Source organism: Dromiciops gliroides, chromosome 3 (assembly GCF_019393635.1).
Source record: "Dromiciops gliroides isolate mDroGli1 chromosome 3, mDroGli1.pri, whole genome shotgun sequence".
Taxonomy (NCBI): domain Eukaryota; kingdom Metazoa; phylum Chordata; class Mammalia; order Microbiotheria; family Microbiotheriidae; genus Dromiciops; species Dromiciops gliroides.
Genome location: NC_057863.1, coordinates 490,654,513 through 490,674,764, shown reverse-complemented (window position 1 = coordinate 490,674,764; position 20,252 = coordinate 490,654,513). Strand labels below are relative to the sequence as shown.

Sequence of the window (20,252 nt, the reverse complement as noted above, 5' to 3'; positions counted from 1 at the left end):
CAGGCAACTCATTAATTGGAATGCCTGAACCTCCTTCTGATTTCATTGATTGTTTGTTTTTGTTTTTTTGCAGGGCAATGGGGGTTAGTAAGTGTCTGAGGCCGGATTTGAACTCAGGTACTCCTGAATCCAGGGCCAGTGCTTTATCCACTGCGTCACCTAGCTGCCCCGATTGTTTCTTAATGGAAAAAAAAATGAATATTTACACCAAAGATGAGCCTTTTTTAGGCTGTATTGAGTGGAGCTCACAGCCAACCTTTCTGCTTTTTATGTCTGTGTAGTTCATATACATTTCTCCATCTAAGAAATTCAGAGAACTATCACATTACTAAAAAGTTGGCTTCTTAAACTATCTGACTCAAATCAAGCATCATGATTGTGTGTATTTAATCAGTTAATTATATTGGCATAATGAAAAGTATTTATATTCTCAGTCAAGTTGAGAGGAAGAAGGGGTGTTTGTTTTATTAACTATAAAAACTTTTTTGTACCTATTTCTGCTGTGGATAATTGGGCAAAATCAAGAAGATTGAAGAAACAACAGGGAAAAAAAACACACCTAGCTCAAGCACCAATTCCCAAAGAAAACAAGATGGTGATTATATGGGTTATCTCCCTGCAGTGTTACCAAATGGTTAAAACAGTTCCATGCTTTCAGCAAAATTATAAATTTATTTACCAACAGAAGATAACAAAATTTAAAATGAAGCTTTCAAATTCTCTAAGCAAAAAAATTTGAAGTAAAAAGTAACAGTTTTCCAAAACCAGTAGCTTATGTAAAGTAGAAAATGAAAATGATAGTGAATTTTTTTTTAATTATTAAATCAGTCTTGTGGTATACTTCCAATAAGCAACAAGAAACCATTGTAACGATTGGAATGACGCCACCTGCTGGAGACTTACTGTAGAAGAGTTCCGCCCATGAAGCGAAGGTCTTTGAGGGCAAGACCAGGAGTCTTTTCTTTGGCATCAGGAAGTGACGCTGGCTAGTGGGAGGAGGAAGGAAGAGACTGGCGCTCGGTCTGACTCTCTTTCCTTTGGACTCTGGTGGAGAGCGGAGCTAGAAATGTGCCCTCCCTTTAATAGATAGGAATCTAGGCCTTTCTCTCTCTTTACCAAATTCTTATTCTCCTTCATAAATGCTTAAAAGTCTAACTCTTGCTAAAGCTTATAATTTATTGGCGACCACTCATTAGATATTTTAGACAGTTTAGCTAGAATTTTAGCCCTTAACACCATTTCAGAAAATTTAACTAAAAGGGAGATAATGACATTTATTTAAAGTAGATGACATTTTGTTTAAAGTAAAGAAAACAGATGCAGAAAAAGAATAGTTTTAAAGAAATGAAAAAAGACCTGGGAACACTAACAGAATTTATAAATAATTGTAAATGTGGGTTTAAGTATTACCTTCCACTTACACACACACACACACACACACACACACACATATATATACACACAGTGTAAGTGGAAGGTAATACTTCCACACACATACATACATATTATATATATATATATATATATATATATATATATGTATGTATATGTATAAAATATATCTTGTATGTACATAGTTATTTGCACAATGCATTCCTCCATTATACTGTGAATTCCTTGGAGGACAGGGAGTATGATTTTGTTTTTATTCATATCCTTGGGGTTTAGCATAGTATCTAATCACTTAATAAATGTTTTATGACTGACAGGTTTTATTGTTATTAAAAGTATCCAAACTCAAACAAGGAGGAGAAGAGTTTCAATGTTGCAAAAACATTTGAGAACTTAATTCATAAAATAGATTATTAATAGGTGAACACCTAACAGGTCATGATAAGATTCTGCTAAGTTTCCTGTAAGTATACATGTATACGTATGGCCTACCCATAAAGAATTTCATACCTTGTACTGGTGAATGATTTTTCTTGTATTTTTCCGTCTGATTTGAAGATAAGCTCTGACTCTTCTGAAAGCCTAACAATGGATTCTGTAATTATATTACATATGGACACTTTAAGTAAAAAAGAATACTTATTTTTTTAATGGTGAACAATCTATGACAAAAATAATTTTCTTCAGTTTGTTTTCAGAAGTCAATATCAAGTGTTTATTCCTACCAAAGGATCTATTAGAGCCAGATAAGTAATCCACTTTCAAAGAGGGAAATACTCTTTAAGAATAGAGCACTGGCCCTGGAGTCAGGAGTACCTGAGTTCAAATCTGGCCTCAGACACTTAACACTTACTAGCTGTGTGACCCTGGGCAAGTCACTTAACTCCAATTGCCTCACTTTAAAAAAAAAAAAAGAATCGTACAAAAGGGCGGCTAGGTGGCACAGTGGATAAAGCACTGGCCCTGGATTCAGGAATACCTGAGTTCAAATCCAGCCTCAGACACTTTACTAGCTGTGTGACCCTGGGCAAGTCACTTAACCCCCACTGCCCCACCAAAAAAAAAAAAAAGACAATTTTAAGATTAAATTTAATTGATTTTTTTTGTTTTGTTTTGTTTTGTTTTTAAAGTGAGGCAATTGGGGTTAAGTGACTTGCCCAGGGTCACACAGCTAGTAAGTGTTAAGTGTCTGAGGCCGGATTTGAATTCAGGTACTCCTGACTCCAGGGCCGGTGCTCTATCCACTGCGCCACCTAGCTGCCCCTAAATTGATTTTTTTAATCGTATATTAGGCTCAACACAAAAATGTACTTTAATTTTAACTACAGGTTATAATTAGCAATGTTGGACTCCAAAGTTTGTAACAATTATAAAAATCTGTTTTTAAAAACTTTTATTGTATTTGGATTAAATTCCTAATAATATATATTATCAGAAAAAATTATAAACTCACTGTAGACTCTTCTTTTTTCACAGAAATCAAGGGATGTTCATTCTTTAAGTTGTTTTCAATAGCTTCTGCTTTTTTCCAGGCTTCAAGTCGAAACCGTTCCATTATTTTTATCTCTTCACGAAGGTCTGTGTTCTCTTTAGCTAATGTTTCTATCTGGCTTTTAAGGCGACTATGTGTATTTGACCACTTCGTCTCTTTTCGCTTCAACTCTTCCTGTAAATCTGCTATTTGTTGTTTTAAAGCCTTCAAAAGGGAAGCAAGCATTCAGAAGTACTCAATAAACTCAAACGACATTTTCTATTATCAAGCGGCTATATAGTATGAATAGATCCACAAGTGACAGACATTCAGATAAACTGACTGAGCATTTATTTACATCCACAGAACAACTGTTATGTATTGTGGGTATACACAAAAAGGCTTAGGACAAATGTTACCTACCAGCCATGTGTTTGTAAGCTAGGTAGGGAGAGAAGACACATACAAAAATAACTAATCCAAAAAGCCCTGTATATGTTAAACATCAAACAATAGTGATATAGAATGACAGTGTAACGATTGGAATGACGCCACCTGCTGGAGACTTACTGTAGAAAAGCTCCCCATGAAGTGAAGGTCTTTGAGGGCAAGACCAGGAGTCTTTTCTTTGGTGTCAGGAAGTGACGTCTGTGTGTGGGAGGAAGAAGGGAGGAGCCTGGCGCTCTGACTGGGGCTCTTTTCTTTGGACTCTGGTGGAGAGTGGAGCTAGAAATGTGCTCTCCCTTTAATAGATAGATGAATGTAGGCCTTTCTCTCTCTCTTTACCAAATTCTTATTCTTAATAAATGCTTAAAAGTCTAACTCTTGCTAAAGCTTATAATTTATTGGTAACCACTCATTAGATATTTTAGACAGACCAGCTAGAATTTTAGCCCTTAACAACAGCTAGGTGGTACAGTGGATAAAGCACCGTCCCTGAATTCAGGAGGACCTGAGTTCAAATTCAGACTCAGACACTTGACACCTACTAGCTGTGTGACCCTGGGCAAGTCACCTAACTGTCACTGCCCCCGCAAAAATTAATTAATTGATTGATTGATGAGCCAATAAATAAATGATAGTGATACAGGAGTTCAGAAGAAACAAGAACACTTTTGGCTGGGGAAATCATGAAAGATTAACAAAACCAAGTCTAAGTTGGCTGTCCCCTGAAAAACTCTGATTAGCAGATCAGTAAGAAAGGAGATTTCAGGTAGGGGAAACAGATGGAACAAAGGCCCAAGGAAGCAAGGCGCAAGATATATTCAAGGGCATAAAGTTTGGCTAGAGAAACAGGATCCTATAGAAAAGTTATGCAATGTTTTTGTTTTGTTTTTTTAGTGAGGCAGTTGGGGTTAAGTGACTTGCCCAGGGTCACACAGCTAGTAAGTGTTATGTGTCTGAGGCCGGATTTGAACTCAGGTACTCCTGACTCCAGAGCCAGTGCTCTATCCACTGTGCCACCTAGCTGCCCCTGAAAGTTATGCAATGTAAACTAGAAAAGTTAAATTGAAGCTAAGACTTTGAATTCCAGGATAAAGAGTTTGGATTTTATCCTGCTGGCAGTAAGTTCTGAGTGGAACAGTTCTAAAACAAAAGGAAATTTGAGAATGAAAAATCGAGTTAGGAGATGGTGACAGGGAAGAGTCAAGACATAGAGAGCAATTAGAAGACTACTACAATAGTCAAGTCATGAACTATGAATGGTGACTGGGAAAGAAGAGGGCAGAGAAATATGTGACACTAATGAAATGTAGGGGGTTGAGAGAATGAGAAAGTCAGAAAATGAATCAGCAAGCATTTATTAAGTACAACAACGTGTCAGGCACTAGGAGCTGAAAAGGCAAACAAAAATGAAGCAGTCCCACACCTCAATCAAGGAGCTTATGTTCTAATGGGGAAGATAGCCTGTACATAAATCTGAAGGATAAAATTTTGGTTGGGAAGGGCACTGGTGGGATAATCAATCATAAAAGGCTTCATAAAGAAGGTAGCACATGTGAAAAGTTGCAAAGCAAACAAGGAAGTATAAGAAGTGGACAGTATTTCCAGGTACGGGGAACAGCCAGCAAAAGGTACAGAGATGTATAGTGAAGAGAGCAGAACCACGTGAACATTGTGCACAGAGACAGCAATACTGTTGGATGGAGAACTGTGAATGACTGGACTATTCCCAACAATACAATGATCCAAGGCAATCCCAAAGGACTATTGACAAAACATACTATCCACCTCCAAAGAAGGAACTCATATTGAGTGAACACAGACTGAAGCATGCTATTTTCCACTTTCTTTCATTTTTTTTCTTTTATTCAAGTTTTCTTATACAAAATGACTAATATGGAAATGTTTTACATAATCATACATGTATAACCCATATCTGATTGCTTATCACCACAGGGAGGGGAGGGAAGGAGGGATAAAAATTGGAACTCAAAACTCTAAATAAAAATATTTATTACTTTAGAAAAAAAGAAAACAGTAAAGATGAAATTCATTTGTATAAGCATAAAATTAAGGATATTAATATATTTTTAAATGAATTTAGACCACTGAGAATTCTATAATTTTCTTGAGCAATATATGAAATCTCATTCTATTGATGCCACAAGCAACTGAAATAAAAATAACTTAAATGTATATGACATTTTAAATTGTAAGCTCCTTGAGGGCAGGGACTATCTTTCACCTCTTTTTGTATCCCCAGCACTTTGCAAAATGCCTGGCACGTAACAGGCACTTAATAAATGTTTATTTAATTAAATTAAGTGGAGTTAAAAAGACCTTTTATGTGTTTGAATAACCAAAGATCAGGTGACAGGGAAAATTAAAGTTTTTAACAAGTTTTTTAATTGAAATCAAATACTGACCAAAAAAAAAAAAAAAGGTGCAGAGATGGGAGATGGAATGGCATATGAGAACAGCCAGATGACCAGTCCAACAGAACAGCAGAGGGAAAGATATGGATTGATGAGTTCTAAAGGCAGAAATATAAGTTAGAGCTAGGTTTTAAAGGGCTCTAAAAGCTAAACAGAGGTTCTTATATTTGATTTGAAAGGCACCAGGAAACTATTAAAATTTATTGAGGAAATAAATAACATGACCAGAATTGCACATTAGGAAAAAAAAACACTTGACATCTGTGTGGAGGAGGACACTGGAGGCAAGCTGACCAATTAGGAAGGTACTGCATTAGTTTATGCAAAAGTAACGAGGTTCTGAACTAAGAAGGCTATGTGAACAAAGCGAAGGGGACAGAGGGAAGACATGTTGTAGAGGTAAAAAAAGAGCAAGATTTTGGAGCAGCTAGGTGGCGCAGTAGATAAAGCACCAGCCCTGGATTCAGAAGTACCTGAGTTCAAATCCAGCCTCAGACACTTGACACTTACTATCTGTGTGACCCTGGGCAAGTCACTTAACCCAGCAAAAAAAAAAAAAATTAAAAAGAGCAAGATTTGGCAACTGACTGGATATTGGGTTGACAAAGAACAATGAGTCAAAGATGACAGCAAAGTTGTAAACCTGTGTGACCGAAGGAGGGTGATACAGTCAATTAAAATAAGGAAGTTAGAAAGAAGGATAAGATTTGGGAAAAAGAAAAGTTCATTTTGAAATATTTCATTTGAGATACCGAAGGGACATCTGTTTTGAAATATTCAATAGGTAATTGGAGATGTGCTACTGTACCTCAGGAGAAAGACTACTGCTGGATTTGGGAGTCAGCTGCATAGAGACGACAATTAAACCTATAGGAACTAGTGAGGTCACCAAGTGAGATAATATACAAGAAAATTAGAGAGCTTAGGACAGCCTTAGGTATATCCACAGTTAAGGGGCATGACATGGGTGATAAACCAGAAAAGGAGATTTAAGGAGTAACCAATTTCAAACCTGAAAGCATCTAAAGAGAAAAACCATGATGATTAATCAAAATAAAGAAGTCATAGGATTATCACTGTAGAGCTGAAAGAGAATTAGGCATCTATTCCAACCTTTTCATTTTACATATGAAGAAGCTGAGACTAAGGGAGGTGAAGCGACCTGTGTCAGTGAAGTGTCAGAGGTCAGAATCGAATCCAGGTCCTCTAACTCCAGAGCCATTGTTCTTTTTCACTATACCATACGGAGTCAGGAAGAAGAGATTCAAGTTTTAGACAGAATCTGATCTGATGATACAAAATCTACATAAAAATGTCCAATGGATAGTTGAATGTCCTTTTAACTTGAGCTTGAGAATGAAGTCAAGACTACAGACTGAAGGGCAGAGGAAAGAGAATGTTCCCAAATCTAATCTATTTCAAGTTAGTAGATAAATATGAAAGGAGTTGTCCTTAATATAATAAGAAATTATAGTCAGTGAAAAACTATTACTATATCCTACTATGATAAATCATTGCCTTAAATCATATTGTAGAAAAGCCAGGGCATAGGCATTTTATGCAATTAAAACTGTTTTTCAGGGAGCAGCTAGGTGGCGCAGTGGATAAAGCACCAGCCCTGGATTCAGGAGGACCCGGGTTCAAATGACACCTGACACTAGCTGTGTACCCCTGGGCAGGTCACTTAACCCTCACTGCCCTGCCAAAAAAAAACAAAAACAAAAAAAATAAACCTGCTTTTCAATAATATCCTCCTAGTAACACTGTTACTGATACTTCCACTAATTCTCAATCTCTTGATGACTCAATACACCATCATCTGGACTGTCACAGCCAAAAAAGTTCATCACCTGGTATCTAACATTTTGGTGATGAAATTACTCAACACCTGGCTAGATTGGTCCTCAGAAGACAGACACGCAGTCAATATATCACTTGGCACATTCTTGAAGCTTTCCAACCTTCCAGGACCTTTCAAAGTTTATTCTTCACTGGCATATCTAAGAGTATCTATGCACAGAAACAGAACTTCCATGGAAAATATTTCTCACAAAAGTTAAATATAGCAATGTTCTCAGTCATATCAGATGTATATAAGAGGTCAGAATTAAGATATTAAATAACTGGGGCAGCTAGGTGACGCAGTGGATAGAGCACTGGCCCTGGAATCAGGAGAATCTGAGTTCAAATCCAGCCTCAGACACTTGACACTTACTAGCTGTGTGACCCTGGGCAAGTCAATTAACCCTCATTACCCCACCCCACCCCCCAAAAAAAGATATTAAATAACTGAGCTACAGGTTTATGACAGTTGTACAGTGAGACAGACTCAAATGAACCAATTCTAATTTCAATGTGCATGCTATCTATTCTGAAGCTCTGGCATCCTTCTGGTTTTTATATAGTAGAACACTATATTTAGCTGGTTAATGCTAGAGATAATTATTAATTACTTTTATAAGTGCCAAATTGCATTAAGCATGTCCAGTTAGAATTCTGACATAATACTTAACAGTTAAAATTATTGAGATTAGGAAATTAATCCTATGATCCATAACAATATAATAGTGACATTTTCTAATTCTTGGTTTATCAGTACAACTTCTATCATTCTGCATAATTTGTATGTTTTCACTACAAAGAGCTCTCATACCTGTATTTCTTCACGTTCCTTTCTATCTGGAATTGCTCTTGCAGCTGTAGTGTATTTTTCAAAAACTCTGCGTTCTTTTTGTAATTTTCGCATTTCCTCCTTTTTAAACTCTTCAATTCGAGCCAATTCTTTTGCTTTCTGCTGTTCAAAGTCTGCAATCTCTTTTCTAAATTGATCAAATACAAATATATCTTATCACCTAGAATAAACATACAGTAGAGTAATCCAAATGTCAAATAAATAAGGAATTTTAAATGACAACCTGGACTGTCAAAATCAGAGAACTAGCATGAGACAAACATTACCTAAATATGGCAATATTTTCAGTTATATCGGATATCCATAAGAAACCAGAATTAGGATATTAAATAACTGAGCTACAGTTGTTGATAAGTTACCACACAAAGCAGACATACATTCCCTTTGGATTATTTCTGAATTTCTAATTCATGGCTATAAACTCTGCAACCTAACCAAGGAATCAGGTAATGAAAAAGTATATGGAAAAGTATATTAGACCAGTGTCTAATACATGGGTCTACATGGGTCTCATTTTAGCTCTGTTTGTGTATGACTTTGGAGAAGTCATTTATTCTCATTTAGCCTCAGTTTCTTCAACTGCAAAATAAGCTATAAGGATCCTTTTTACTCTAAAATTTTGTGTATACACACACACACACACACACACACACACAGACACATACATACATATAGAAACACATATTTAATATGTCTATAATGTCTATCGACTCTATAATGTCTCCTGCTCAAAACAAAAGGTAAAGAATGGAACTAGAAATAGTCATTCTTCAAGATAGAGTCATAACATAATAACCTTTAGTTTGCTAGTCAGTCAAACCTGTGAACTTATTCTTAAATGAAAAGTGTAGCAAAGATGTCTTTTTAGAATAGCACTTTCAGGGGGCGGCTAGGTGGCACAGTGGATAAAGCACCAGTTCAGGATTCAGGAGTACCTGAGTTCAAATCCGGCCTCAGATACTTGACACTTACTAGCTGTGTGACCCTGGGCAAGTCACTTAACCCCCATTGACCCGCACAAAAAAAAAAAAAAAAGAATAGCACTTTCCTGGTTTATAAGATTTAATAGGATTTAATAGGATTTGGGGGCCTGATTTGCCTCTAGCTTGTCCACTGATGCTAGAACCCAGCATGTCTATAACATGGTTCTAAGAAAGCAAGTTTATCCAGGCTTGTTTTACACACCTGCCATCCCCTGTTCAATACTGAAAATGCTGTTCCAAATTGAGCCAACCCACTATATGGGGAAGCAAGAACACAAGAAGTTGGCCCCCTAGTTTACGTAATTCCCTGCCCTTTAAAGGCCTAATGTTTCTCCTACTGTATTATCTCAAAGTCTGTCCCCTCTCTCCACTCCAAATAACCACACTCCTACTTTAGACCCTTATTACCTCTCACCTAGATCATTGCAATAAATTAATAAGTAATCTCTGGGATTCTGACTAGTCTGTGTATAATCTTTCTAAAGATATTATCTACCTGTTAAAAACCTTCAGTGACTCCCCATTACTTAATGAATCAAAATTCAAAGCCCTCCATGATTCCATCCATATATTCTTTTATAAGGCAACAAGATGACACAATAGCTAGTGTATCAAAACTGGAGTCTGGAAGATGTGAGTTCAAATCCATCTTTAGACATCTGTGTGCCCTACATAAGTCAATGGGAATTTATATGTGTCTATGTATACATAACATACAAAATAAACATATCTATACATATATGTATATAAACACATGTGTGTATATCTGTATGTGTGTATTTTTTGAAAAACATATTTGTATGTCTATAATTCCAGTCCTAGTCTCTCAAGCTACAGTCCTACATCAGCAAATGCCTTTTGGACGTCTAATCTGGTTTATCTTTCCTCAACTGTGGGTATCTCTCAAGATTCTTCCATGGATTCTCTTCTCTACTTAGTGATCTCATCACCTCCCATGGGTTTAATTATCATCTCCCCACAGAGAATTGTCAAATCTGTAACGACTGGAATGACGCCACCTGCTGGAGACTTACTGTAGAAGAGTTCTGTTCATGAAGTGAAGGTCTTTGAGGGCAAGACCAGGAGTCTTTTCTTTGGCGTCAGGAAGTGACGCGGGCTAGTGGGAGGAAGAAGGAAGAGACTGGCACTCGGTCTCACTCTCCTTTCCTGAGGACGCTGGTGGAGAGTGGAGCTAGAAATGCTCTCTCCCTTTAATAGATAGATGAATGTAGGCCTTTCTCTCTCTTTACCAAATTCTTATTCTCCTTAATAAATGCTTAAAAGTCTAACTCTTGCTAAAGCTTATAATTTATTGGCAACCACTCATTAAATAGTTTAGACAGTTTAGCTAGAATTTTAGCCCTTAACAAATCTATATATCCAACCATAGTCTCTCTTCTCAGCTCCAAACCCATATCTTCGTCTGCTTATTAGATATTTCATTGTGGATGTTTTACTGGCATCTGAAATTCACATGTCCAAAACCATTCCATTTTCTAAACTTCCCTATTAGTGTTGAAGGTACCACTATATTCCCATCTGATATCAATGTTATCCTCAATTTCCTTCTCACTCACCCCACTTATCCAATCCACTAAATCTTATTGTTTCTACCATCACAACATCTGTGTATATCCCATTCTCTACGCTCACAATGCAGCAAAGCACCCTAGGACAGTATCCCATCACCTATCTCACCTGGAATGTTGAAATAGTCTTCTGATTGGTCATCCTACCTTGTCTGCTGCCCTTTCCAATCTATCCTCCACTCAGGTGCCAAAGGGGTCATCAACTGAGGAGGTCAGGAAGAAGAAATTCAGAGCCAATAGTATTTAGACAACTCCTTTAGGATTAGTCATTCAATAAGCTTTTACTAAGCCCCTATTATGTTTCAGGCATGGTGCTAAGTGTAGAGAAACAAAGAAAGGAAAAAGATAGTCCTCTACCCTCAAGGAGCTTATAATCTAATGGAGAAGAGAACATAGAAACAACCATGTACAAATAACTTATAAAGGGAAGGCACTAGAATTAAGGGGGGGGGAGGTGAGGGGATCAGAAAAAGCTTGCTTTAGAAGGTGTTATTTTAGCTGGAACTTAAAGCCAGAAGGTGGAGATGAGGAAGGTGTGGGGTACCGCCAGCAAAAGTGAGGTGTCAAGGAATACAAGACCAGTGTTACTGGATTGCAGAGTCAGTGGGGTAGGGAAAGGAGAAGAAAAAAAAATAAGGCTAGAAAGAGTTTTTGAGGGAGAGTCAAAATATATGTTGAAGCTCCCTACTATGAGGGCAGGAAGTGAGAAAGACCAAGCCAAGCATTGAACTCATTGAAAAAAGAAGGGACGTGTCCTTGAAGTTGGTAGAAAACGGCTACTAGAATTTTGATTGGATAACAGATACAGATCAAGTGAACCCCTAAGGAGGAAAGGTTACCAAATAATGGAGGTGGAATCACTCAACAAACACTTATTAGGAGCCTACTGACTTATGAGGGTAGCCAAGATGGCAGAGTAAAGAAAGCACGCTGCTGAGCTCTCCCAACATTCCCCTCCAAACTTTAAAATAATACCTCAAATCAAATCAAATTCTTAAGTGGGAGAGCCAAAAGGTCAGAGTGAGACATTCTGCAAGTTCAAGGCAAATAGGAGGAGGTCAAAAAGAGAGATCTGTGACACCTGGGAGGCTGCTAGCTTAAAGCAAAGATGGATATAACATCAGTGGTGGGATTAGGTGGTGGTGACAGAAACAGCAACAGCTTTGGGAGCTCTCAAGTCAGAGACAGTAAGAGAACCTGACAACTGGTCACAAAGAGATTAGAGTACCCCTGTGCAAACACACTGGGCAAAGGACCAGATGTGGTTTGGCAACTCCATTACCTATACTGACTTCAGTGTCATAGTTCAAAGGAAGAGAAGAGGTGTTTTTCTTTTTTGTTTTTTGCTTTTTTTGCGGGGCAATGAGGGTTAAGTGACTTGCCTAGAGTCACACAGCTAGTAAGTATCAGGTGTCTGAGTCCATATTTGAACTCAGGTCCTCCTGAATCCAGGGCCAGTGCTTAATCCACTGCACCACCTAGCTGCCCTAAAGGGTCATTTTTCATTAAGGAGTAGAAGCCCTGAGGGATTCAAAAAGGGAAAATATATATGTGTATTCAAGTGGTAATAGAAATCTATCTTACTCAATAGCGAAGTAGGAAGGGAAGGGGATAAGAGAAAAGGAGGGGGACTGATAAAAGGGAAGGCAGATAAAGGAAGAAACAAAACTGTCTTTAGAGGAGGGTCAAGACAAAAAGAAAAGGATAAACAGAAGAAAATAGGATGAGGGAAATGCACAATTAGTAATCATAACTGAATGGGATGAAATCAGCCATAAAACAGAAATGGATAGCAGAAGAGATTAGAAACTAGAATTCAACATGTTTTTTACAAGAAACACACTTGAAACAGACACACATAATTAAATTAACAGGCTGAATGTACTCTGCTTCTGAAAAGGGGAGGGGGTAGCAATCATGATCTTAAAAAGAGCAAAAGTAAAAACAGAATGTAAAAGGATAAGCAGAGAATCTAAATCTTCCTAAAAGAAACCATAGACGGGGCAGCTAGGGGGCGTAGTGGATAAAGCACCAGCCCTGGATTCAGGAGGACCTGATTTCAAATCCAGCCTCAAACACTTGACACTTACTAGCTGTGTGACCCTGGGCAAGTCACTTAACCTTCACTGCCCCGCAAAAAAAAAAAAAAAAGAATAATAAGAAACCATAGACAATGAAGCAATATCAATACTAAAAATATATACAACAAATGGCATTATGGCATCCATAATATCCAGATTCTTAAAGGACAAACTAAATGAATTACAGGAGGAAATAGTAAAACTAAACTAGTGGGGGAACCTCAACTTTCCCCTCTCAAAGCTAGATAAATGCAACCATAAAATAAATTTTAAAAGAAGTCAAGGAAATGAATAGAATTTAGAAAAGTTAGACATGACAGACCTGGAGAAAACTGAATGGGAATAGAAAGGAGTCTATCTTTTTCTCAGGTATACATGGCACCTTCACAAAAACTGACCATGTATTAGGGCATAAAAACCTCACAACCAAATGCAGAAAAGCAGAAATATTAAATGTACCAATTTCAGATCATAATGCAACAAAAATTACATTTATCAAAGGCACATGGAAACAGAGATTAAAAATTAATTATAAACAAAATAATCTAATCCTAAAGAATGAGTGAGTCTTTCAAGGAAAATGAAGATGTTCTGTATAACACATGTATGACATATATTGAATTACTTGATTTCATAGGGAGAGTTGAGGAGGGAGGAAGAAAAATTTAGAAAACAGAATTAGCTCAAAAGCCTTAACCTCATCAGAGTGGGCTCAAGGAGGGAATAACACACACACCCAATTGGGAAGAGTAATCTATTTAACCCTACAGGAAAGTAGGAGGGGAAGAGGATGAGGAGGGAAGGGTGAATGAAGGGAGGGTAGACTGGGGGAGGGGGCAGTCAGTAGCAAAACACTTTTGAGGAGGATTAGGGCAAAATAAGATAGACAACAGAGTAAATATCATTGGAAGGGAATGGGATGGAGGGAAATAGTTATGATGATTGACTACAGTGTCAAAATGTATAGTACCTACTCTGCTGGGCTATTGTGAAGAAAATTCTCTGTCAAGTTCAAGGTACTATATAAAAATTATCATGGACAGGATGCTATCAGAAAGACCTGGAAAGACCCACATGAACTGAAGCAGAGAAATGTACTGTATACAAAATAACAGCATTAGTATAAGATGATCTGCTGGGAAGCACGTTATTTTCAGCAAGGCAATGATCCAATATAACTCTGAAGAACTTATGAAAATTGCAGTCCATCTACAGAGAAAGAACTGATAGTATCTGAAAACAAACTGAAACACATTTTTTTTTGGACAATTCCTTAATCTGAAGTTTTGTTTTTATCTGTTTTCTCTCACAACCTAGATAATGTAGAATTGTTTTCCATGACTACTCATGTATAATTTATGTTGAATTGTTTGAGTTCTTGGGGTAGGGGTGAGAGGGGAGGGAGGAAGAGAAGTTGGAACACAAAGTTTAAAAAAAATTGATGGGGCAGCTAGGTGGCGCAGTGGATAGAGCACCAGCCCTGGAGTCAGGAGGACCTGAGTTCAAATCCAGCCTCAGACACTTGGTACTTACTAGCTGTGTGACCCTGGGCAAGTCACTTAACCCCAATTGCCTCAACAAAAACAAAACAACAAAAAAAACTGATGTCAAAATTTGCTTTTACATGTAATTTGGAAAATAAAAGTCTTAAAAAAAAAAGAATGAGTGAGTCAAAAAACAAATCATAGAAACAATGACAACAATGTGACTACATTCAAAAATTTGTGGGATGCAGCCAGAGTAGTACTTAGGGAAAAATGTATATCTCTAAATGCATACATCAATAAAAGAAAAGAGCAGATCAATGAATTAGTCATGCAACTAAAAAAACTAGAAAAAAAAAATTTTAAATTCCCAATTAAACACCAAAATAGAAATCCTGAAAAACAAAGGAGAGATTAATAAAATTTAAAATAAAAAATTGGATTAATAACTAAACTAGGAATTGGCTTTATCAAAAAAATAGATAAACCATTTCAAAATTTTATTTTAAAAAAAGAAAACCACATTACCAATATAAAAAAGGAAAAGGGTGAATGTACTAGCAATGAAGTAAAAATTAAAGCAATTATCCTAATTATATGCCAGTAAAACTGACAATCTAAGTGAAATACATGAATATTTAGAAAAATATAAATTGCCCAGATTAACAGAAAAGGATACAGAATATTTAAATAACCCTATCTTACAAAAAGAAATTGAATGACCCATCAATGAGCTCCCTAAGAAAAAATCCTCAGAACCAGGTAAAGAAGGAATCCTATCAAATTTCTTTTATGATGTAAATATGGTTTTGATACCTAAACTAGGAAGAACAAATAGAGAGAAAAAAACTATAGACTAATTCCTTTAACAAACATTAATGAAAAAAGTTAAGGTGATTACAATATATCACAAAGATCATACATTATGACAAGGTGGAATTTATACCAGGAATGCAGAGCTGGTTCAACATTAGGAAAACTATCAACATAATTGACCATATCATTAAAAATAACAACAGGGGCAGCTAGATGGAGCAGTGGATAGAGCACCGGCCCTGGAGTCAGGAGTACCTGAGTTCAAATCCGGCCTCAGACACTTAACACTTACTAGCTGTGTGACCCTGGGCAAGTCACTTAACCCCAATTGCCTCACTAAAAAAAAAAACAAAAAAAAAAAACCAACAACAACAAACAGAATCTGATCTAGGTGAATTCTTGCCCTTAGGAAGTAAGTCAATGGCCTTGCAGCTCCCCTACTATGGTCTAGGGCAGGGCTTCTTAAACCTTTTTCACTCACAACCTCTTTTCACCTGAGAAATTTTTACACAACCCTGGATATATAGGTATATAAAACAGGTATATATAACTTTTTACTGTTGCCAAAATTTTCATGACCCCTTGTTCATTTTTTATTTTGGCATTTTTGTTTTCATCTCTTTTTTTGATCAGGATAGTAAAAAGGGCTTATCAATAATTAGTCTTTTCAAAGAACCAGCTTTTCCTTATTATTTCTATAGTCTTTTATTTTGCACCCTACTATTATCTCTTTTTCAGATAATTTTCAAGATTTCTTTTTTTTTTGTACTTTCAGGGAGGTTGTTTATTTGTTGATTCTCTAGGTTTTTCAAATTGAAGTCTCATTTCATTGATCCTCTTTTTTTGTTAATGCATATTTTCAAAGTGATATTCCTCTGAGGACTGATTTAGTTACATCACAGAAATTTTGGTATGTTGTCTCATTGTTATAATTTTTTTACATAATTGTTCATTGTTTCTACGATTTGTGCTTTGAGTTTTCATATGTTTTTATTTGTTTTCTTGTTTTGTTTTTGCGGGGTAATGAGGGTTAAGTGACTTGCCCAGGGTCACACAGCTAGTAAGTGCCAAGTGTCTGAGCCTGGATTTGAACTCAGGTCCTCCTGAATCCAAGGCCGATACTTTATCCACTGCACCACCTAGCTGCCCGAGTTTTCATATGTTTTTAAATGATCATGCCCTAGAGACAGGAATAAAACTCCTACTTATGAACTCAAATCATGATGATTAATTTTTAAGAACTAAATTTAAATGTAATTTAATCATCTTTGAAATAAAATATGATAAACATAAAATTTTCGTGACCCCCATATTCAGTTACAAAACCCCATATGGTGTTACAACTCACAGTTTAAGAAGCTAGGAGCTAGACTAGAATGTAAACTCCCTAAGCACAGGGACTATGTCTTTACATTTCTTTAGATTCCTAGAACTTACTTTTAGCACAGTACCTAGAACAGCTTGAAAATGATTATTTTTCAAGTAACACAGAAAAGTATAACAGAATTTACAAATTATTTCTGAAAAAGGAGAAAAAGAGGAGAGAAAAACTATTGTACAGACATTCATAAAGGGTAATATCATAAGCAAATTAGGGAAACACGGAATATTTTGCCTTCAGATTTGTGGATAAGGAAAGAATTTATGACCAAACAAAAGACAGAGAGAATTACTGAATAGAAAATGGATAATTTTGATTACATCCCATTAAAAAGTTTTTACACAATCAAAACCAATGCAGCCAAGATAAGAAGGGAAGCAGTAAACTGGGAAAAAATTTTATAGCAGGTTTTTCTGATGAAGACATCATTTCTTAAATATATAATTGAGCCAAATTTATAAGAATATGAGTCTTTCCCCAACTAATTAATGGTCAGAGGATATGAACAGGTAGTTTTCAGAAGAAATCAAAGCTATCAATAGTAATATGAAAAAATGCTACTGATTAAAGATTGGTTAATATGACAGAAAAGGAAAATGACAAATGTAGGAAGTAATGTGGAAAAATAGGGACACTAAAGCACCATTTGTTACACCGTTCGTGGAACTGATCCAACCATTCTGGAGAGCAATTTGGAGCCATGTCCAAAGAACTATAGAACTGCATACCCTATGAACCAGAAATACTACTAGTCGGTCTATATCCCAAAGATACCAAAAAAAAAAAAAAAAAAAAGGAAAATGTCCTATATGTACAAAAATATTTATAGCATCTCTTTTTTTAAAGTAATAAACATTTTTATTTATAATTTTTAGTTCCAATTTTTGTCCCTCCTTTCCTCCCTTCACTCTCCCCTCCCTGAGGCAATAAGCAATCAGATATGGGTTACACATGTACAATTACGTAAAACATTACCATATTAGTCATTTTGTATAAGAAAACTTGAATAAAAGAAAAAAGTGAAAAATAGCATGCTTCAGTCTGTGTTCAATCAATATCAGTTCTTTCTTTGGAGATGGATAGTATGTTTCATCAATAGTCCTTTGGGATTTTCTTGGATCATTGTATTGCTGTCTCTGTGCACAATGGTTCTATAGCACCTCTTTGGGTGGCAGAGAATTGGAAATTGAGGGGATACCCACTAATTGGGGAATGGATGAACAAATTCTATCATATGACTGTCATGGTATACTATTATGCTATAAGAAATGATGAGCAAGGTGTTTTCAGAAAAGCCTGAGAAGGGGGAAGCTAGGTGACAGTGGATAAAGCACTGGCCCTGGATTCAGGAGAACCTGAGTTTAAATTAGACCTCAGACACTTGACACTTACTAGCTGTGTGACCCTGGCCAAGTCATTTAACTCTCACTGCCCCTAAAAAAAGAAGAAAAGAAAAGAAAACCTGGGAAGGCTTATATGAACTGATGCAAAGTGAGCAGAATTAGAACATTGTATACACATAGTAACAATAATATTGTATGATGATCAACTGGGAACGACTTAGCTATTCTCAACAATACAGTGATGTAAGACAATTCTGAAGGATTTATAATGAAAAATTCAATCTACCTCCAGAGAAAGAACTGATGGAGTCTGAATGAAGAATGAAGCTTTTAAAACTGTATTATTTATTTTTTTTAATGTATTGTTCTTGTTTTGTTTGTTCTTATTTTGCAACATGACTAATACGGAAATGTTTTACATAACTGTACGTGTGTAATCTGTATCAGATTACTTGCCCTCTCAAGGATGGAGGAGGGAAAGGAAGGAAGAGAGAATTTGGAACTCAAAATTTTCTAAAATAGAAGTTAAAAATTTTTTGTTTACATGTATTTGAGAAAAATAAAATTAAAATTAAATTTAAAAAAAAACAAAGACATTCAAAGTTTTCAATCTAACAACATAAAAATCTTGCCAACAACCTAAATTTTGTACAATTAAGAAATCACTGAACAGACATTAATATCTGCCCCTAGGAGAATATAAATTCCCTGAGAAATGGGAATCATTGTGTTGTCTTGTGAACAGTGCCTGACAAAATAACTGTAAAGATGAATACCCTATACATATTGACTTAAAGGATGCTGAATATGATGAAGAATAATGCGGCTATGTCTACAAAATAATACTCAGTAAAAAAAAGCAGCACTGGAAACAATGTATATACACAGAATCCAACTATACAAAAATAATCTGTTCCTGTACAATCAGATCTGAAAGAATTAAGAATGTGTTAAGTTGCCACTGAAAACTATGTTTACTTTTTCTGTAAAGCTGATTAAACATCTAGGTGGCACAGTGAACAGAGCTCTGGGTCTGGAGTCAGGAAGACCTGAATTTCAAATCCTGTCTCAGGCATTCATTAGCTATGGGACCCTGGGCAAGTCACTTAACTTCTATCTCAAGTTTCCTCATCTGTAAAATAGGAATAAGAATAGTGGGGCAGCTAGGTGGTGCAGTGGATAGAGCACCAGCCTTGGATTCAGGAGTACCTGAGTTCAAATCTGGCCTCAGACACTTAACACTTACTAGCTGTGTGACCCTGGGCAAGTCACTTAACCCCAATTGACACACACACATACACACACACACACACACACAAAGAATAGCACCAACCTTCCAGGGTCATTATGAAGATCAAATGAAATAATAATTGTAAAGCACTTAGCCCAGTGCTTGGCATATAGTAAGCATCATTGAAAATGTTAGCTGTTATAGGGTAGGTACTTTTCAGTCTCTATGCTCTAAGTTAAACAATGAAACCTAGGATGCCAGTATACCCATTTCAGGTATTATGTGAGCTGCTTAAACTCTTTTGACCCTCACCTTTCATAAGAAAAGAAGATTAAATATTAAGAATCACTGAGTATTGAAGATAGCCATTGCCTAAAGAGAATCCTTGAAGTTTTTGTTGGCCACCGAAAATACAATAGCATTTCAAGATGTAATTGATTTAAAGTCTATTCCTTGTGAAGATCACATGCACCACACTCTAAAGATCCACAAACTTACCTGAGATTTTCTAAGGCACTTTCTCTTTCATTGCGGAGTTTAGCTAATGAAGCATTTTCAGCTTTAAATCTTTCAATTTCTGTTTCCAACTCAACAACTTTCTCTCTCAAAATCTGGGAGCGAACACTATCACCTACAACATATCAAATAATATGAATGCCAGGTTGTGATTAGAAAACCTATAGTAATAATTGCCATTATTAAATGATAACAATGTATAGGTACTTTAGAGTTAAAATAACTTACAAGCCCTCCTCCAGTTAATGAAAAATAATAAAAACCGGCCTAATTTCCCTAAAGAAAGCACCTAAACTCTAAATATAAATATTTCATCCACCTTGGAATGTTAAAAATTCTATCATAAATCACCCACTTAAGTTATATACAGTCAAAATCTAATGATGGATTGGAC

At 36.2% G+C, this 20,252-nt stretch overlaps 1 protein-coding gene across 3 annotated transcripts in view; it reads right to left on the bottom strand.

Moving 5' to 3' along the window:
* The window catches only part of CENPJ (centromere protein J), a 54,615-nt gene that overhangs the window by 17,347 nt on the left and 17,016 nt on the right, over positions 1 to 20,252 (bottom strand). For all 3 annotated transcript variants that reach the window (XM_043995206.1, XM_043995207.1, XM_043995208.1), the window contains 4 exons: positions 19,841 to 19,973; positions 8,396 to 8,561; positions 2,846 to 3,088; positions 1,903 to 1,987 (listed from right to left, as the gene is read on the bottom strand). In XM_043995206.1, the coding sequence (XP_043851141.1) occupies positions 1,903 to 1,987; positions 2,846 to 3,088; positions 8,396 to 8,561; positions 19,841 to 19,973 (627 nt within the window). The remainder of the gene's footprint in view (positions 1 to 1,902; positions 1,988 to 2,845; positions 3,089 to 8,395; positions 8,562 to 19,840; positions 19,974 to 20,252) is intronic.